At 40.8% G+C, this 17,800-nt stretch overlaps 1 protein-coding gene across 1 annotated transcript in view; it reads left to right on the top strand.

Moving 5' to 3' along the window:
- The window catches only part of itga5 (integrin, alpha 5 (fibronectin receptor, alpha polypeptide)), a 41,406-nt gene that overhangs the window by 5,428 nt on the left and 18,178 nt on the right, over positions 1-17,800 (top strand). The window contains exons 2-13 of the mRNA XM_077712362.1: positions 1,222-1,742; positions 10,954-11,084; positions 14,952-15,052; positions 15,384-15,507; positions 15,682-15,743; positions 15,821-15,866; positions 15,948-16,073; positions 16,152-16,196; positions 16,339-16,382; positions 16,493-16,549; positions 17,008-17,060; positions 17,168-17,376. Coding sequence (XP_077568488.1) covers positions 1,537-1,742; positions 10,954-11,084; positions 14,952-15,052; positions 15,384-15,507; positions 15,682-15,743; positions 15,821-15,866; positions 15,948-16,073; positions 16,152-16,196; positions 16,339-16,382; positions 16,493-16,549; positions 17,008-17,060; positions 17,168-17,376 — 1,204 coding nt within the window. The 5' untranslated portion in view covers positions 1,222-1,536. The remainder of the gene's footprint in view (positions 1-1,221; positions 1,743-10,953; positions 11,085-14,951; positions 15,053-15,383; positions 15,508-15,681; positions 15,744-15,820; positions 15,867-15,947; positions 16,074-16,151; positions 16,197-16,338; positions 16,383-16,492; positions 16,550-17,007; positions 17,061-17,167; positions 17,377-17,800) is intronic.

The raw sequence follows: 17,800 nt of genomic DNA, 5'->3' as shown, positions 1-17,800 counted from the left end.
CCCTCACAAATCTTTATTAGACTACATCAGTCCCAAGTGTGTTCAGTTAGGTCATCAAACAAATATGAACTCAGTGTTCCACACAGATTTTTATCCTGTATATGATTCACATGTACAAACAAGTCAACCCACGTTACTTTCCTTAAAGGAGCAACACTTTAAGGTGTGTTGAAGTTTGTTTTCTTTCTCAAATCTGATATTGAATCAGTATACTGTGACCTGCGTTTTTAAAAGAGACTGGTAGAAAGGAACTGGACAAACGTTTGCCTCAATCTAGAGGATGTTGCTCTAAAATAAATAACATAAAACACTTTGGTAAATGTCTGTCTGCAATGGCTTGTGCCGTTGCAGTACCACAGTTTTTTTGGCTAAGCAACCGTAAATAAATGAGTGGAACTTTTGTGAAATTGTGATACATATTACACGTAAAGATCTTTGATTTGATCGTGTTTTGCACTTTTTGACCTCTGATCTACTCCAGATCAAGATGTTTTGCTAATACCGATGCCCGTATTTTTAGAACAATAAAAAATAAAGCAAAATATAATGTAATGTAACCAGCAAATGATTAATCACTTTAATTGTATTATATAAAGTCCACAAAGACGGTAGCCACTTGTCACATTATTACATTAAGATCTTGGATGTAAACGACCAATGTAATGATGAAATACAGATTATTTGGACAATGTTATTTTCTGATATTAAAAATGGTGTTATGATTCCATTCAAGGGGCTTTGTTTGACTTAAATTAGTATTATTTTCACATTTAACTGCCTAATGCAATAACATAGTCAATTTAGTTCAGTTGGACAATTTCATCCCTACATTTGAATGAACCACCCGTAACACTTGTGAGGATAAGCAGTATGGAAATAAATGTAGTGAATAAAAAGATCACAATATGAATCGACATCTTTCGTTGTAATCACTCTAGATTTTAATTGTCATTACGTCATTCGTAGTAATCACTTTGGATTTAAATTGTGATCAACAAACTGAATTAATTGTTTACACCCCTAGTTACAGTGTATATCCATATTGCAATCATAAAATCATTGATACAAACAATAAAATTATTTTTTTATTTTATTTTTAGAGGCATTGTTTAGCTGGTTAATCATTGTCGAATCCCTGATAGTTAGTCTTCATCTGTAGTCAAAAGTACAAATAGTACCACAAAGAAAATGAGAGGATGAACTGTTTTCTTCTTCTCGCAGGGAATCACAGGCTCCACCTTTTCTTCCAAACTTTGGTCCCCGCTTGTGGGAACTCCCTTGCTAGAGTTGGATTATTAGAGAAAGAGAAGGAGGCGTGGGTCTTGGAGCTCAGTCCTGAAGAGGCGTGGGTCTTGGAGCTCTTTACCGAAGAGGCGTGCGTCTTGGAGCCCACACGAGAGCTGCGCTTCTAGCTTTTTTGGTGCTTCTTCTTGTTTAATTAGCCAAAAAGAGCACGAAAGGTGCAAGAGTTTTAGTCAGTGGAAAGCAATTCAAGCGGATTAACTCCCCCACTCCAGAGGACCCGAATCCGTGATCATGTGCTCCGGACCGGGTCGCGCAAAGACGCCGGGGACTGGAGCTCTCGTAGCCCGCTCGTTGATGTGTGTCGCCGGCCTCCTGCTCGCTTCACCTCGGGAATGCGGAGCTTTCAACCTGGACGTGGACAACCCGGCGATTTATAGCGGTGACAAAGGCAGCTACTTCGGATACGCAGTCGACTTTTATTTGGCAGATTCTGCCAGGTGAGTTCATCAAAGATTACAAAACATTGAAAATGAGGATTTCTCTACTCATGTAGTCACTCATCAATTGGGGGTAGATGTTCTATTCAATATCAGTGTGTGTGAAACGACAGCAATTTTTGTTTATATACATTTTGTCATTTTACTATGAATATCTGTCATCTCTATCCACCCCTCCTTTTTAAAAAATGTTTATTAATCAAATAACCCCAATTTGACCGACTTAAAACCTGATTGTTCCCATAGAAAGACACTCGTATATAAAAAAATCATTTTAACCTATGATTTGATTAATAATAAATAATAAAAATAAATTTATACAATTAAAAATGTTTGTAAAAAACACATTTATGGAATTACAATGAAGAAAAACACACAATGACACACCAAAGTTGAATATTTTTATTTTTTCCAAAATGTTCATTCATTCATTTCATAGTGTTTAATTATTACTTGCTATTGACAACTATAAAAGTCCAGTTCATTTAAACCTAGAAAGATTGTATTTTAGTGAATGGTCTTTTATTTTGCTGACAGCCCTCCCAGTCAAAACAGATTGGACGTTTAACCCCATCAATGCCAACTAATGAGTCAAATGAGTGACTTCGAAATGGTTAAGTGTGCGCACAGTTGCAGCGCGCCTGCTTTTGTTGCTTCCTCGGTCAGCTGATTGCACATTTGGAATTTTTACAGCTTCATGTCGTCGTAAGATTCCCTGGCCTGAAACTTTGAGTTCCATTTTTTTATGAGGTGTCTTAATGGCAAACAGAAAAGAATTTCTCCACAGACTCTTTAAGGGTAAAGAAAAGTTCATGAGCCTTGGATGTAAACCCCTGCGATTGCAATCATCATTAACCCCCAAAATGTGTTCTTGGGAATAATCTGACTTCCTGTTTGAAAGTGGCCCTCAGCAAAATTTCTCCTCCCTTGCCCTTTTCTGGTTACCCAGACACGAGAAGACCTCCCCCCAGACTTTATCGTCATCATTCCTTTACTCATCTCCATCTCTGACTGTCCCTCTTAAAATATTTTATGATTTAGCACGTGAAACTTGCTTGACAGCAATGTCTCCTCACTCCCTCCCTCCGCCTCCTTCCGACTTCATAGGCTGATGTCATCCAGCCGGGCTTTTTTAATTCACCCACCCAGCAGAAACCCCTCCGCACACAGTCTGTCTGTGCTCCCCATCATCTCTCTTCACCTCATTAGTGATGAGGAGACGTCATCTTCTTGATGATTGAACTTTTAATGCGCCGCGGCGCTTTGCCTGAGGGGGAAAATGAAACAACTCTTCTGAGAAAATGTGCTCATGAGGGTACATTTATATGACAATGAGGTCGTAAAAATGTGTGTGTGTGTGTGGGAGGATTAAACTATATGGAAGACAACTGTGTCAAAATTTCCACTATACAGAAACTATGATGTTCTTGCAAGGCAAGCAAGCTAAATCCAGGTGCTCACTGGTCAGTCAAAAATCAACTTTTCAATACAATGTAGTGACGTAACTAGATACTATAAAGTTAAGCAAAATGCAGAATAGCTGACTGGAATTTCAAAATCAGTTTCCCTCGAAGGGATTGAGGATTGCAGGAATAAACACAGTTAAAGCAATGATTGTAAATGAAATGAAAACAGTCACAGCCTTAATTCTTGAAGGGTAAGGAGAAACAGAATGTAGTGGTGCAAGAATCACGATTCTGCTTATTCATTTTGTGGTTTTATGTCACTCTAAAGGCTGTTTGATGTTAGCAGCAGCCCCAAATGGAAAAGTAGAAACTAATAATTAAGAAACACTTGATTAAGTGCTTGTTGCAGCACAGTAAATATGCACTATGACGGAAAGTAAAAAACAAAACAAACCATAGTTTAAGCAATACAACCTCCTCAGTGTAGTTTTTATTGTCATTTAATTTGTGAATTATGAAATATATTAATTTCTATTGACAAACATTTGAATGTGTATTAATGAATACATTCGTTCCGTTTCCAAACTGCTTATTCTCACAAGGGTTGCTGTACTTTATCCCAGTTAACTGCTGACTCTAGGCGAAAGACACCCTGAATTGGTGGCCAGCCAATCACAGGACACATAAAGACGGACAACCAATCATAGTTAGGAGCAATTTAGAGTGTTCAACCAGCCTATTTTGTGGGTGGGACCTGGTGTACCCAGAGAAAACCCACACAAGCCACAAACAACAAACTCCACACAGTGAGGACCGATCTGGGATCGAACCCTCGGCCACAGAACTGTGAGGCCGACACGCTAACCACTTTTTCTCTCCATGGCACCCGGCTGTAATTTGGGCTATTTTTTTTGATGGCGCTAAGTGGGTATATGGTGTGATTGAGCTGCGGACTGGATTTTCAATCTGGCAACCCATTATGACAGGTCAAGTCATTGCAGTGATGAATGGCAACAACCCTGAGCTTGACTGGCAACCCAGCCAAGATGCAGGCTGTCGTTCCACGAAATCAGCCCAATATCTTCCCGTGCCACTTTTCCTAAAAATGTTCCTTTATGATGAAATATCCCAAATCATTATCCCACTTGTTGAATCGACTTTTCTCGCCAGCGCGGTGGAGAAAAGCGAGAGGGGGGAGTCGCTGGAATCCCGTGCCGGGGGTCATGCGAGGGTTACATGTGGGGGAGTCGCTCTCTGTCGGGATGAGTTGGACGACTCTGGCTCCAACCTTGGCAGTAAAAATATGTCTGTGTTTGACAAATTGCCAGATGTGCGTGTTCAAATGTGTTGTTGTGGTTGGAACCTCCACCATATCCATAAATGGGATGTCAGAACCGTAAACACACAGGCGTACTTTCTCCCACCCTGACGCTGACAATAGGTTTATGTATGTAGTGCTTGTCATGCCCTCTGGCTTCACGTAATAAAATTAAACCGGGGAGGCTGGCAGGCGGCCCACCAAGGAAGAAGGCCTCGGGATTATATCCGCAAAATGGGAAATGGACCAATGTGTGTCAGCATACACTTGACTATGTACATAAATGTGAAGGTGTTTCCCCTTGGCTTGGTTTTGCTGTATGACCACTTTCACTCCTGTTGAAAGACTTGATAAACTATGTTGGATTCATTGGTTCATGCCAACGGTGTTTGATGGACGCCAACCTCATCCTAGCACGTGTTTGTGGAATTACGTTGGATGAAAAAGTGTATACACTGGTAAAGGTTAGAAGCAGATTTGTCCTAGAGAAGTGCATTTGATAAACAGGAAATTTCTGATGTGGGTATTTCACTATTGAGTGTATGCTGACTCATTGTAGAACTACATACTTCTGTGACTGACTGCAGTGAGAATGAGGGAGTGCATTATATTGAGTTGATGGTGGTAAAGGGGCAAGGGTCAGCGGCTGTAAAAATTGAAATAACAGACTTGTCTGGGAGTGGATGAAAACGGATGCTGATATTGAGTACTAGGTGCCTTTGTTTAGCTAAAAACCGCTTCTTTGCAAATCAGAATATTTTTTGAAATGCCAACTGTCTAGAAAATTATATTGTACTTCTATGCCAATTAGAGTCACGTGTTCTTATTCACTACATATTAAAACAACACATTGATTGACAAGGGGCATTCAAAAGGTGTTTTCTCTACAAATGGACTTTACTAAATATGGCCTATAAAAAATATACATAATTTGTAGTTTGTAGTCATTATTTTGACAATTTTACCTCTTTTCATTAGATCTTAATCATGAAAATGTCCTACTCCCACTTTTTGAATCCCTGACCAGTACATTGAGGTCCTCCCTTCTAGTCTAAAACTGACCTTTGCAAACAGGTTCACTTAAGCTAATATTGACGAAAGCCCAAGGTCCTTTTACCTCACAAAAATGGCAATGTTGTCCCTCTCTACAAGGGTGAGTGCTCCTGTGAACTTGATCGCTATCAAATTAAAACGGTTGTATTTTGTCCACACACACCCATTCAGTCACTCACACAGACAATGTGCGCTTTGTCTTTACTGCCTTCTATTGGAGAAAACTTTTCAGCGTGACTCTTTCTAAAATTCCCTCAGTTGAAAATGTACTTGAAATGTCAAACTTCGCTAGACCTCTGTTTGATACCACCAAAATGCGATTGCTGCCTCACTGCTGTGATTGTGAAACGCACAAAGCGCCTGTGTCATGCTCTGTGGCATAACCTGGAGAAAGTACATTTGTCGCTAGAATGACCCTATGTTTGCTGTTATTGTGCATGCACAAAAAAAGAGGTTTAAAAGACCCCATTCTGCAACACGTATGAGTTTTAGAATGCCCTCAGGACGCCATGTCTACTTTGGGAGTCGGCTGGAGGAAACCAACTCGACTCATGCGGTACATCTAATCTAGCGCTGCCAGGGGTCTGACCCCTGCACCCACTCAATGTGTCACTCATCACTGATGGTAATTTGATATGGGCCCTTCTTTATTTAGCATTAACATCTGTATGAGCTAAGTTTTGCTACATTTTACATGGAGATGAGCTTGTGGCTATTACTGTGAATGTTTGTGTGTGTTACGGGGGTATTTCAACAGCTGCTTCCCCCGCCCCCACTTTTTTTTAATACAACAGCCTCTCTATACTGAGGTGAGAGGACTGGGACCCCTGATGTGGGCCATTGTGGTGAGGTGTGAACCACCAGCAATGCAGGAGGATTTTAGGAGCCTGTGAAAGAACTGGTGCACGGGGGTAGTTTACTGGGGTGGGGGCAGGTGGGCACAGCAGTTTGCTATGTATTCGGAAGGTACCTCACAAATCACTATAATGTTTTTCCACTTGTCGCTTATTAACACGGTCGCTGCTTTTTGTGAAACAGCTGCTAGGTTTAATGGACAACCGCTGCAAGGTCATCCTTGGTTTTAGTGAAATAGCTACACTGAAAAAAATGATGTGTGACCTTAGACTTCTTTTTGGAACGGGGCACAAGAAGCCTGCTGTATTTTACATTTAGTCACTAAACTGTACAGTCTTGCATGGGATTCTGTTAGGGATGTCCTGATTGCATGTTTGTACACATGCTACTTGACTCGTGAGGTGCCAATATTACAAACTCTGCCAATATATGATTGCTGTTTTGCATTTTAATCAAATTCTGTTTGATTGTGCATAACAAAGTGAAATGCTATCGATCCAGATCTTTGCACCCTACACTCATAATGTATTGTGGGTGTATGAATTCATACTAATATACTGACTCAAAATGAGCTTATTGTTTAATATAGTGATTTAACAAAACCCCTAAAAGTGACAATACTTGCCAATATTTTTACTTTAGGGCCGCTTGGCTGATATAGCAGTTATTGTTGCTGTTTGGTAGATCAGACAATGGTCTTGCCCACTAAATACTATCATAGACGGTCTTTTGCCATGACTTGTTTGATACTTTACAACTCAAAGATAGATTTGCCAAAACGGAACATTAAATAAGCAGTCTTCTACTTTAACGTGTTGTCTCTTTGGCCTAGCGCACCACACAATATGGACAAAATAATTTTGTGTGGATGGTAGGTTTAGATCTTCACATAATTGACTTATCCGTTTATCTAATCAAAATGTTAAGAGCTCGCCTCAGATCTTTGGTGATGTCCAGAATTGTAAAAAAAATCCGACTCTTCATTTATCAGCGAGTTGCAGGTCATTCTAACAGAAGTGAAATGTGGTTTACGCGCAGCACAGTGGACTCTCTGTAGTCTGCACACGCCATCCAAAAGCCACTGCTACTCTCATCAGCCAAGATGTGTGTGTGTGTGTGTCCGTGTGTGTGTGTGTGTGTGTCCCCATATGGCGGCATAAGCACGAGAGCAGCTTCTGTCTGGCCTCCACACCAATAGGACTGGAGGCATTCATTCGACTGCCCACGCTGAAGCTCACGTGTCCGCTTGGCGGCAATGCGACCATTTGAATGTGGTGAACATAGTTGAGTATTATCCCCCTTTTTTGACTGCTTTTCCAGCCCTTGAATCAGGAACTGCTTCATTGGAACCACCAAAGTGAAACAAAATCTCGGCATGGATGCTTGTTGGTAGCTGATTTAGGGTTTGATTGACCATTATTACAAATAGGATTTTGTTAAATCTACGGTACAAACAATGCCAGCAAGTAGAATTTTACAATTCTTGATTCAATTCAAGCAGTATTGATGCAATCATATTTTGTACTCGGTATCATGCAAAAATGTACTGTCACCACCAACAAAACGGTTTAAGCTTGTGTAGATGGATCACAGAGAAAAACATCGTTTTTTCTTTTAAAAAATCCAACTGGGTGCGAAACGATGATATACGTAGTTGTGGAAGGGAAGTTCGCCACAGTTTCGTGAGGATAAAACCATGTGTTTGTGTGGGCTTGCTATAGATATAAAGCAAGACATATGTGGCTTGTCATTTGTCAACGTGAGCAATCTTCTAAGTTCTTTTCGACTCAAAATTCACAATTAGCTCCCGTTTTCAGTCCAGAGAGTATTTTTTTGTGAGTTTTCCCCCAAGAAAGTAGCTGTTATGGCCCCTTGGCCAAATTCAAGACCACATAAAAATTCTTGCTACTTTTTTGGTAGCGTTGTTTAATGGTCCACAAAACGTTACCAATGTCCTTGCATGCAGAACGCAGTAATCTGGAAGCTTTTTGGCTCCGAGTGCACAAGCGTTTTCTTCATAAACCTGAGTGAAAAATGTTTGTTTTTACCCTGATGGTTTCCATGGAGAATCAACAATTGAGCAATGTTGAGAAACAAACGATCTTTCTTGGTCTAGACCTAACTCCCCCACTGCTCAGCATCCAAACGGCCCCAGGTTGGGTCGTTGGCCCCCAGTGGGAGACGCATATTTGCATAGCACGGGAACGGGGCAACACCCCTCAACGTGCACAAAAGGAATTTGGGATGCAGACAGAGCTGCATTAAATGCTAATCATAACAAAGCTCTTCTTGTTGACAACAACAGATAATTGAAGGAAGGGGGTGGGTGGGAACTTGGCTAAAAGCAAAACGGATCCCCAGAAGATAACAAGTCATTAAATGTTAAATTCTCATTTACTGTAAAGTACTTTTAGATGACTATCACGTTGGACGAAATGGCAGCCAGGTCTCGTGTGTGAAATTACCCCTCGATGACAGACTTGCTAATCAAAGCTCTATCCGGTGTAAAAAAAAACCCTGCAGGGCGCGCCTAGAAGAATATAAAGATACTATGTATTAACTCCACTAAGAAATGTTGATATAACGTCAAAATTACATACTTGACACAACTTAAACTGTTCTCCAGTCAGTTATCGGGCATTCACATAGACAGACAACTGCGGCACCACAGTGGTTGGGAATTGATCCCACGCAGCAGGTACTAAAGTCGGACCAATGACCACTACACCAGCCATTACATAACTGTTATACACTTTAAATCTGGTTTTAACCTCTTGGTAATTGGCAACAAACAAAAACCGAGCTGACGTATGTGATTTGGATTCATAGCGACTGCACGCGTATTGTATTGTGATTTCCAAAGACAAGTCATCCCTACAGGAAGTGTCTGTGAATTAGATTATTGCACAGGTGCTTGGTTAATCATAAATAATAAGCATGTGTTTCTTTAGCTGGCGGGTTCCCTCCTGTCTCTTTTTGAAAAGTGTGACTTTAAACTCCGTATTACGACAAAGGCAGAGGTTTCCCGTTGGGGCTGATCAACCAAGATTACAAGGTCACTCTTGCATGAAGCGAAAGCCTCCGGGGGGCCCAGGATGCTACTTTTGGTCAAAGAATGTAAATTCTGCTGAACCTTTGAAAGTTCTGGGGCAGGAAAGGGTGCGCTTTTCCTGTTGCGGAGGTCACTACAAACGTTTTTTGCTGTCATGCCTGCTTTAACCACTTTAATGTTGCTGATGCATGTTAGGCCAAGTGGGTCCACGTTGAGGTAATGGCTCTGGAAAGTGGACATTAGCCTGGGATTTGCCGACTACATTTGCTGTATGCCTTTTCATTTCGTGACTTGTTCTTTACTCTAAATGTGTTTAATGACCAGATTTGAAGGTTCTATCCAATGTCGTCTATTGACTCATTTTTCTCAGACCACATGCTCCTAATTTCATTGCAGAACACCCAAAAATCTGGGCGAGTGTCTCTTTGTGTATTTTAGCCTTTTTACCCTTCCTTCATACAAGTGTGCTGATGTCACAGCTGTGGAAACAAGAGCGTGACTCCACTTAACCCGCCTGTGTCTTTTGTTGTTTTTTTTTTGGTTTCTCTTTGCGAGTCTGATTTCGCACCAACCACTGTGTGAATCACCGTGTGCCACAGTTGAAGACGATGCAATTTGTCCTTTTTCTCTTATCATAGAAAAAAAGCAAACTATGTTTTACAGTCGGTGCTAGAACATTGATTTTCCGTTGTGTGTCCCTAAAACAAAACAGTTCCTTTGATGGCCACTAATGCTAATACCTCAAATATTCTTCTTGGCTGCTGAAAAGATTTCATGCTTTACCATTGACTAAGAATCCTTGATTTGTAACTAACGTCATGTCACGCCACATTATTATGCAACTCTACCCATAATTACCAGACCAGAAGGCTAATATTCGTGTGGGTAGTGAAGCAGTGTTTAATGGTTGGTTTCTACAGTATCTAAACCTGGCTGTTTGCTGAGTCCCGCCCCCTGAGCCAGAGGAATATGGACACAAATAATCTTTACAGCCAAGACAGCTGTAAATTTCAGAATGTTTCGCAGACTGCTTGTTTACGTTCTTCCAAAGTGGAACAAATCCACGTGAACACAAACTGCAACATGGTAGATTGATTACTACTCTATTAATTTTCCTTGGCAAACCAGCATATTTTTAAAAATTCAAATACATCTGCCGATTGCGACACGTTGATGTCAAGACGGAATCAATTCTTTGTCTGATTGTGTCAATGTTAAGGCTATTTGTTGCCCAATTACTTAAAAGACATTCATTCGTCTCGCCCAAGAGTTTGTCACTAAATTAGACAAGTTATTTGTGACTCTATCTTCATATAAAGCCAAACACTCATCTAGATATTTATCACACAAATTGTTATTGTACCAGCCTATAAGTTTTGAAATGTGAAATGTTTTTTAGTCTGTACGGAGATGACTTTCGAAGTAAACTGTATAAAGTACATTGCTTTCAGGTTATTTTGATAAAGATACTGTGTGTTGGTTATCTTTCAAACATTTAATGGCTTTGCTTGTCCTGTGTCTGTATAGCGTCAGTGTGGTGGTGGGAGCTCCCAAGGCACACACAAGGCAAACTGACATTATTGAGGGAGGATCCGTCTCCTACTGTCCATGGAAATACGGCCAAACCGATTGCCACGCTATCGAGTTTGATCCTGAAGGTAAACGTCCCCATTCACATTCATTGAAATTTCTACCACTATCTTATATTTATGTTGAAAATGTTCAGAATGTCTTATTTTTTTCTCGTGGTATCTGCAATCATTATATTTTCTATCTAATAAAAATCTGAACTAACCCTAACAATGGTTAGCGAAACCTCGGTGGGCAAGTGTTTATCTTATAAACACTTCCATTTCTCCCTAATGAGGATGACCTATATTGGAAATGGATGAATACTTTGACACACTAATATTATTAGATTGTAGTTGTACCCTGTAATAGTATTGAGATATCTATGTGAACCAAAATACCTCAACATGATATTGCTTCAATTTTGATGGGTTGATGATCCTAAACAATTAAAAAAATTAAAAGATACAAACTTCCACTTCAGGTATTTGCTTACCTGAGGTTGTTTTTGCTTCCGTTTTTTTAGTAAATATTTATTGTACTACTCATAATAGTAGGGCTTCCAGTATCTGCTTTTCTGTCCACTTTAGTTGCCTCACGCAGTCCTTCAGCAGCCAGCCGGTTTTAGTCAAGCTGAGGTCCCTCCCCACTTGATTTTTATCGGTTACCTCAGTTCCTGAACATGATGCAAACCATTTTATTCTGTTTGTGTCTGAAAAAAAGTCAAATTGGTTGTTGAGAAAAGGCTTTTGAAGGATGTTCCTTCCTTCCTTGAGGTCATGTTTAGTGGATATTTAGAGAGATAAGCAATGAATAAACAAATAAGCTAGACAAAGCCGTGTTTACAGGACAGGTGAACATGATACTGTGAATCTTGACAAAAGGGCTGTCGTTGAGCTAAAGAGGTGACATAAGGTGATCTAATGAATAGACTTGTCATTGAGTTGTAGATAGAAGTCCCGGCAGGCGTTTTTGTTCAGTGGGTAGACAACTAAGTGAAGAGAGGAGGGGTCAAAGAGAATACAAACACCTTTGCAGTCATTTTAATGTCTCAGCACTTCTTTAGATTCCAGTAAGCGTTTCACAAGGCCATTTAATGACACTTCTTTATTACCTCTTGAGGCTTTTTTACCGTTTTTCCTCCAGCGTAAAATGTGTCAGACACCCGTGGCGTAGTATGGCCGGGAGCCACCATGAGTGATGTCATTGTGAAATCTAATGGCAAAGATGAATCCCAATTCTCCACAGGGCTTATCTGAGGTCAAAGGAGAATGTCACATTGGCCCGAGTCTGTTCTGACATCTGCATATCTGGGGTGCAGTGGAGGAATTCTGAAAACATCTGCATTGGACTGTTTGCCAAGCAGCTGTTGCATGGATGACATTCAGTGTTGCAATTCTTTTACTAGGACCGTGCTTTGTTTGCCAAGTCTTATAATCCAAGAGGTGGTCTGAAGGTTTACCGTTGAGTGGCGCCAGTCATCATTATGATTCTTGATTTTTTTTCCAACAGAAAATGTTTAAAAAATGATGTCATTTTGGCAATCAGTTCCACGGGATCAACATTATTCTTGATTCATTGAAAAGATCCCTAAAAATACACTGTCTAAAATGTCTCCGACAGTTTAGTGTTGGCATCTGAACGCCGGGCGAGTTTGAGTGCTGACCCACAGGACAGCGACCCTCTTAATTAGCCTAACTAATTGGGTCAACGTGGCTCCCTCCCATCTGCTTCCTTCTCTTTTGAGATAAGAGTCTAACTATAGATGAGTGGTGGCAGAGATGGGGGGATTGGGGGGGCTACCAAGGAGGCTACGTTCTATTCAGGACCAGAGGAAATGAGAAGAAGGGGGTAGCAACCCCCACCAAACGCAGGGCATGCGATGAGTGAATTTGACCATTTGTCTTTTGGCCTACAGACACACAAACACACTCAGAGGTTACACACCCCTCTAATGGTTGCGAGCCGGTCTGTGTGCGCACTCAACACCCCCCTCATTGCAGGGCCTGTCCCGGAGAGACTTCGATGGGCACTAAACAGCCCTCCAAGAAGGGCTAAGATCACATGACACGTTGTGAATGGCCATTTTTGTCGTCACTATTCTTACTCTAATGGTGCACCACATGACTCCATCTTGCCAGCTCAAGAGAAGCAGAACTTTTTTCATGGCTAGTTATGGTGAAACTAGTTCTAGATTGAATTAACCAATCAAAATTAAGGCTTGTATGGTAGTTACACAGAACAAAACAATAATGTCCCTCACCTCCCCCTTCTGCCTTCATCTTCAGTAATGGTGATGAATTAATGTGTCCCTTCCCCGACTAATGTCCGTAATGAGCTCAAATCCATTAGGCAAGTAAGTGCATTTACATCTTTGCTATTATGTCCGTTAAAGGGAGGAAATCAATCACATTTTGTTCCCATTTCAATGATGAATAATCACAAGTAACAGGCTCAGTCCTGTGTCTCTCTCCCAGAGATGCAAGGTGGAGGGTCAACAGACAAGATGAGTTCATATTTGCTAAAACTAACTGTGAAGATATCATTTGTATATGTATGTATGTAGCAACAGCTAAAGGATAGGACACAAATTGGGCATTGTAGAACACTGAGATTAGTCTAACGGTTTAAGCACACCTCAGTCCTGTTGGTTGCCTTGGTAATAGGACCTGAATTTAAAAACCTTGCCTCAGCTTCTGACTCTGTGTTGGCTTTGATTTATCAATGCTGACACCGAGCGTTGTGAAAATATGGTGTTGTGTTCTTAAACGCTCCACAGCAAATAGAGATTTGCTAAGGCAACATGTTTGCATGCAGCCTTTTGAAGCCTGGCTCATGTTTTATAACCTAATTAGTGTTTTTCATTTCAGAACATCTGAACATTTAGGCAAAGATGAAAAAAAGTATTGTAGGTCATTGTTATTGCTTCACTTCATGTTACAGTAGTGATTGTCTTGGGAAAACAATTCAACGGAAACAGAAATGAGCATTTAGTTAAAACAAACATGAAAATATAATGGATGTGTGTAAGGAGAGTTTGAGGCTAAAGTGTGTCGAAACAAAGAGTGATTACCATCCCGCTATAATGTTTTGGGTCCAAAGAGTATTTATTTTCTTTGGACAAAAGTCTTTGTGCTTTCTCACAAAGACAGAGAACTCAGACTGAGCTGCTGAGTTGGCTAATAACATGCTTTCTTCCTATCCACATGTATCGTGACAATCCTTCTTAGAGCTACACATGCAACTTCCTGATGTCTTTACAATGTTTTGGGAATAATGGCCTCCTGGATCCTTAGATGCAGTTTTCAAAAGTCTGTTCTTCCCTGCCTAATCAATTTTGTTTGCATTTTTTTCTGGCTACATTATGGATGCGGAATCTGTCTGCAACGTTAGACTACATGACAAATGCGGCATCTGTCCGCCAATGACGTTGGAAAGTTAAAACCTGATTCCAGTGACCATCTGTCACTTGATTCTTTGTGCATTAATGACATGGCAAATAAGTGACCAGGTGGTCGAACACGGGTACGGGTCGTTAAGGTTAAGCTCAAACGGTCCTGTCCAAACTTGTTCAGCTACTCCAGATGAAGCACATCAGCTTCTTGGATTGTCAACCCTCTCCGTAATAGCTTATTGCTGCTCAGCTCTCATGAAATATTTTCAGCCATCTGTGTCACGTCTGGATTCTCTCGGTGTTAAGAAAAACTGAACTATTAGAAACTGAAATAAACAAAAACAATCCATAAAACTCTTGCCTCATTCATTTTCCGTACTGCTTATCCTCACAAGGTTAACTATGGCACCAAGGCCAACTATGGGCACCAGACGGGGGAAACCCTGATTTGGTGGCCAGCCAAACGCAGACTCTTTCATCCATTTGATTGTTTTTTTTAAATCCAGTGATTCCCAAATAATTGTGTTCCTAGTGCCAATAAAAATCTGCTTGTCTCCCGCAGGGTCTCGTGTTGTCAATATCAACAACACGGTGCATCAGATTGAGTTTAAGTCGCACCAATGGTTTGGCGCCACAGTGCGTTCCCACGGCGACACGATTCTGGTAAGCTTACAGTAATACTTTGCTGCAGCTTACAGTAATACTTTGCTGCAAAAAGAAACGGTACGCAATAGCTGTTCCTGCTTCTATACACATCGCTTCACAAAAGTACATTTGCTTCTCCTCTACCCAATGACATCATTGAGCCCGTCATTTGGTCCTTTTAAGGGTCATGATTTGGGTTGGGTTTTGTGGTTCCCCTGCTCCAGATGTAGCACCACCCTCAGAATGTTTTCCCCATTGTAGTAACTAGAAAAACATCTCCCACCTAAAATCAAAACAAAAACTCCTCTCACACTGACCAAATAAACCACTCCTCCCACCTTTCTTCCAGGCCTGCGCACCTCTCTACTCGTGGCGCACCGAAAAGGATACAGCACGATCTGATGCCACTGGGACTTGCTACCTGTCCGTTAAGAATTTTACCAAATTTGTGGAGTACGCTCCCTGTCGAACAGGTGACTGACATCTGAAAGAAGCAATAGCATGATGGCAGCAAATGTTTTAGTTTTTTTCTAACAAAATTCTTAAAATAAATCGACGTGTACAACAATATCGATAAACAAGCATTCTCGTTGAAAGTATTCTATGTTGATGTATTTTCTAATTGTGTGTTTTTTTTAAATGTTTAGAAATCAGTGATGCGGCAGGACAAGGTTACTGTCAAGGAGGATTCAGTGCCGACTTCACCACGGTAAGGATCCTCTATAGAAACATCGATTGTCCGCTTCCTCTGTTGCCGTTGTCACGGCCAGGTGTTTCATCTTTCAGGACGGTCGAGTGGTGTTGGGCGGGCCCGGCAGCTACTTCTGGCAGGGTACAGCTGACCCAATCATCCAATAATAAGTTGCTTTTTTTTCTAAAACAAAAACTGACTTAATCTTGGTCCATTCCTCAGGTCAGGTGATCTCTGCAGATAAAGAGGACATTATTAAGGCCTTTTACCCAGGCTATTTTATGCAGTCTGTGGATGGTCAGATCCAGACAAAGCAGGTTGAGGCCAGATATGATGACAGTTATCAAGGTAAAAGATAATGCCCTACCACTCTTCTTTTTTCATTTTTTCTTATGAAAGATAAGTTGAATTTATGTTTCCTACAAGGTTACTCTGTGGCTGTGGGAGAGTTCAGTGGAGATCAAGTAGAAGGTAAAGTCTACTCAATTTTGACTGCAAGGCTTGTAGTTGACAACATAAACAATTGCAGTAGACTAGAGAGATTTTGGACTTAGATGTGTTGCCAGATGAATTGGTGTCTGCAAGATGTAAATCGTTACTTCCTTCCCTCCAGATTTTGTGGCTGGTGTTCCAAAAGGAGTCATGCTTTATGGTTTGGTAAGAAAGCACATGATTGATTAAGACTGCTGCAAAATAATAAATATGGCACTCACATATTTAGTGCGTAAGGCGATGTAATAAAAGTTTCTTTGATTGCCGTATTGCAGGTGTCTCTCCTGAATGGAACAGACTTGAAGACCATGATTAACTTCACAGGCGAGCAGGTGAGTCAGATGGGTCAAACCTGGGCTCTGGCACCCCCGCAACCCGAGTGAGGATAAAGCGGTTCAGAAAATGAAAAGGGGAGATGAGAATTTACATATATCACACATTGCATTTTATTTTTCTTACTACAGAGATCCAAGACTCACTTGTCAATGACAAAATAAATTACTTTGCACCTTGAGAGATGTTGATAATAGTAATTAATAAAATATGTATTATTTAATGTAAGATGAATGCCATTTCTGAAATTAAACTTAATGCTAAAATGGGAGTTTTCAGTCAAACTCAGTTGTTGTTTGAAATGTGGAATGGGAAAAAAAAGAAAATATTTTCTTTCACTGATTTAATATCTATGACCCCTTTTTTTGGGATGAACAAAAACAACGTGGGCCGCCCTAGAAAATATTGAGTTTGAACTTCATGACATGTAAACAAAACAACTGTACTCTTTCTTTAGATGGGTTCATACTTTGGCTATGCAGTGGCCACCACAGACGTTAACAGCGACGGGTGAGTTTTCTCCCACTGCTAATATATTGGAGACCACCAACTAGTAATTACACCTCTGGCGTCAATGTGTCTCCACCTTAATGATTTGATTGTCCTCTTGTCTGCAGGATGGTGGACCTGTTGGTGGGCGCTCCCATGTTCATGATGCGAGGCTCCGATGGCCGCCTGGAAGAAATGGGCCGGGTCTACTTATACCTCCAGCGTGCCCCCTTGAGCCTGGAGCTGAGCCCACAACATCTGACAGGCACCCAAGAGTTTGGCAGATTTGGCACCACCATCGCAGCGCTGGGTGATCTGAACCAGGACGGATTTAATGGTGCAGTGATAAAAACACAATTCAATATATCCAAGAACATAGTGGTCTTAAATTCCATTGTTTTAATTACAATATGACTGGTATTGCAAGCTTGCAATACCAAGTGTTGAGCAAATAAGTACAGTAGTACCTCTACTTACGAATACTTCTACATACAAAACATTCAGGTTATGACACAGTTTGACTTCCAGAATTTTCCTCCAATATATGAAAACAAAATCAAAGTAAAAAAATCCCTCAAAACATCATTACATTTCCTGTCTCCATTATTTTATTTTGAAATTGTCACGGCAGCATTGCTTCCTGCTTGACAATCTGCCTACACTCGGCTGGCCTCCCATTGGCTATCCCACAAAAGTAACACTTGTTTGATTAAGTAGAGGTTCCACAGTACTGCTCGACTAGTTTCAAAATGAATGTTTCA

This window comes from Stigmatopora nigra, chromosome 1 (genome assembly GCF_051989575.1).
Source record: "Stigmatopora nigra isolate UIUO_SnigA chromosome 1, RoL_Snig_1.1, whole genome shotgun sequence".
Classification (NCBI taxonomy): Eukaryota; Metazoa; Chordata; class Actinopteri; order Syngnathiformes; family Syngnathidae; genus Stigmatopora; species Stigmatopora nigra.
The sequence above is the reverse complement of the archived record's forward strand: the minus strand, read 5'-3'. Positions and strand labels throughout refer to the sequence as shown.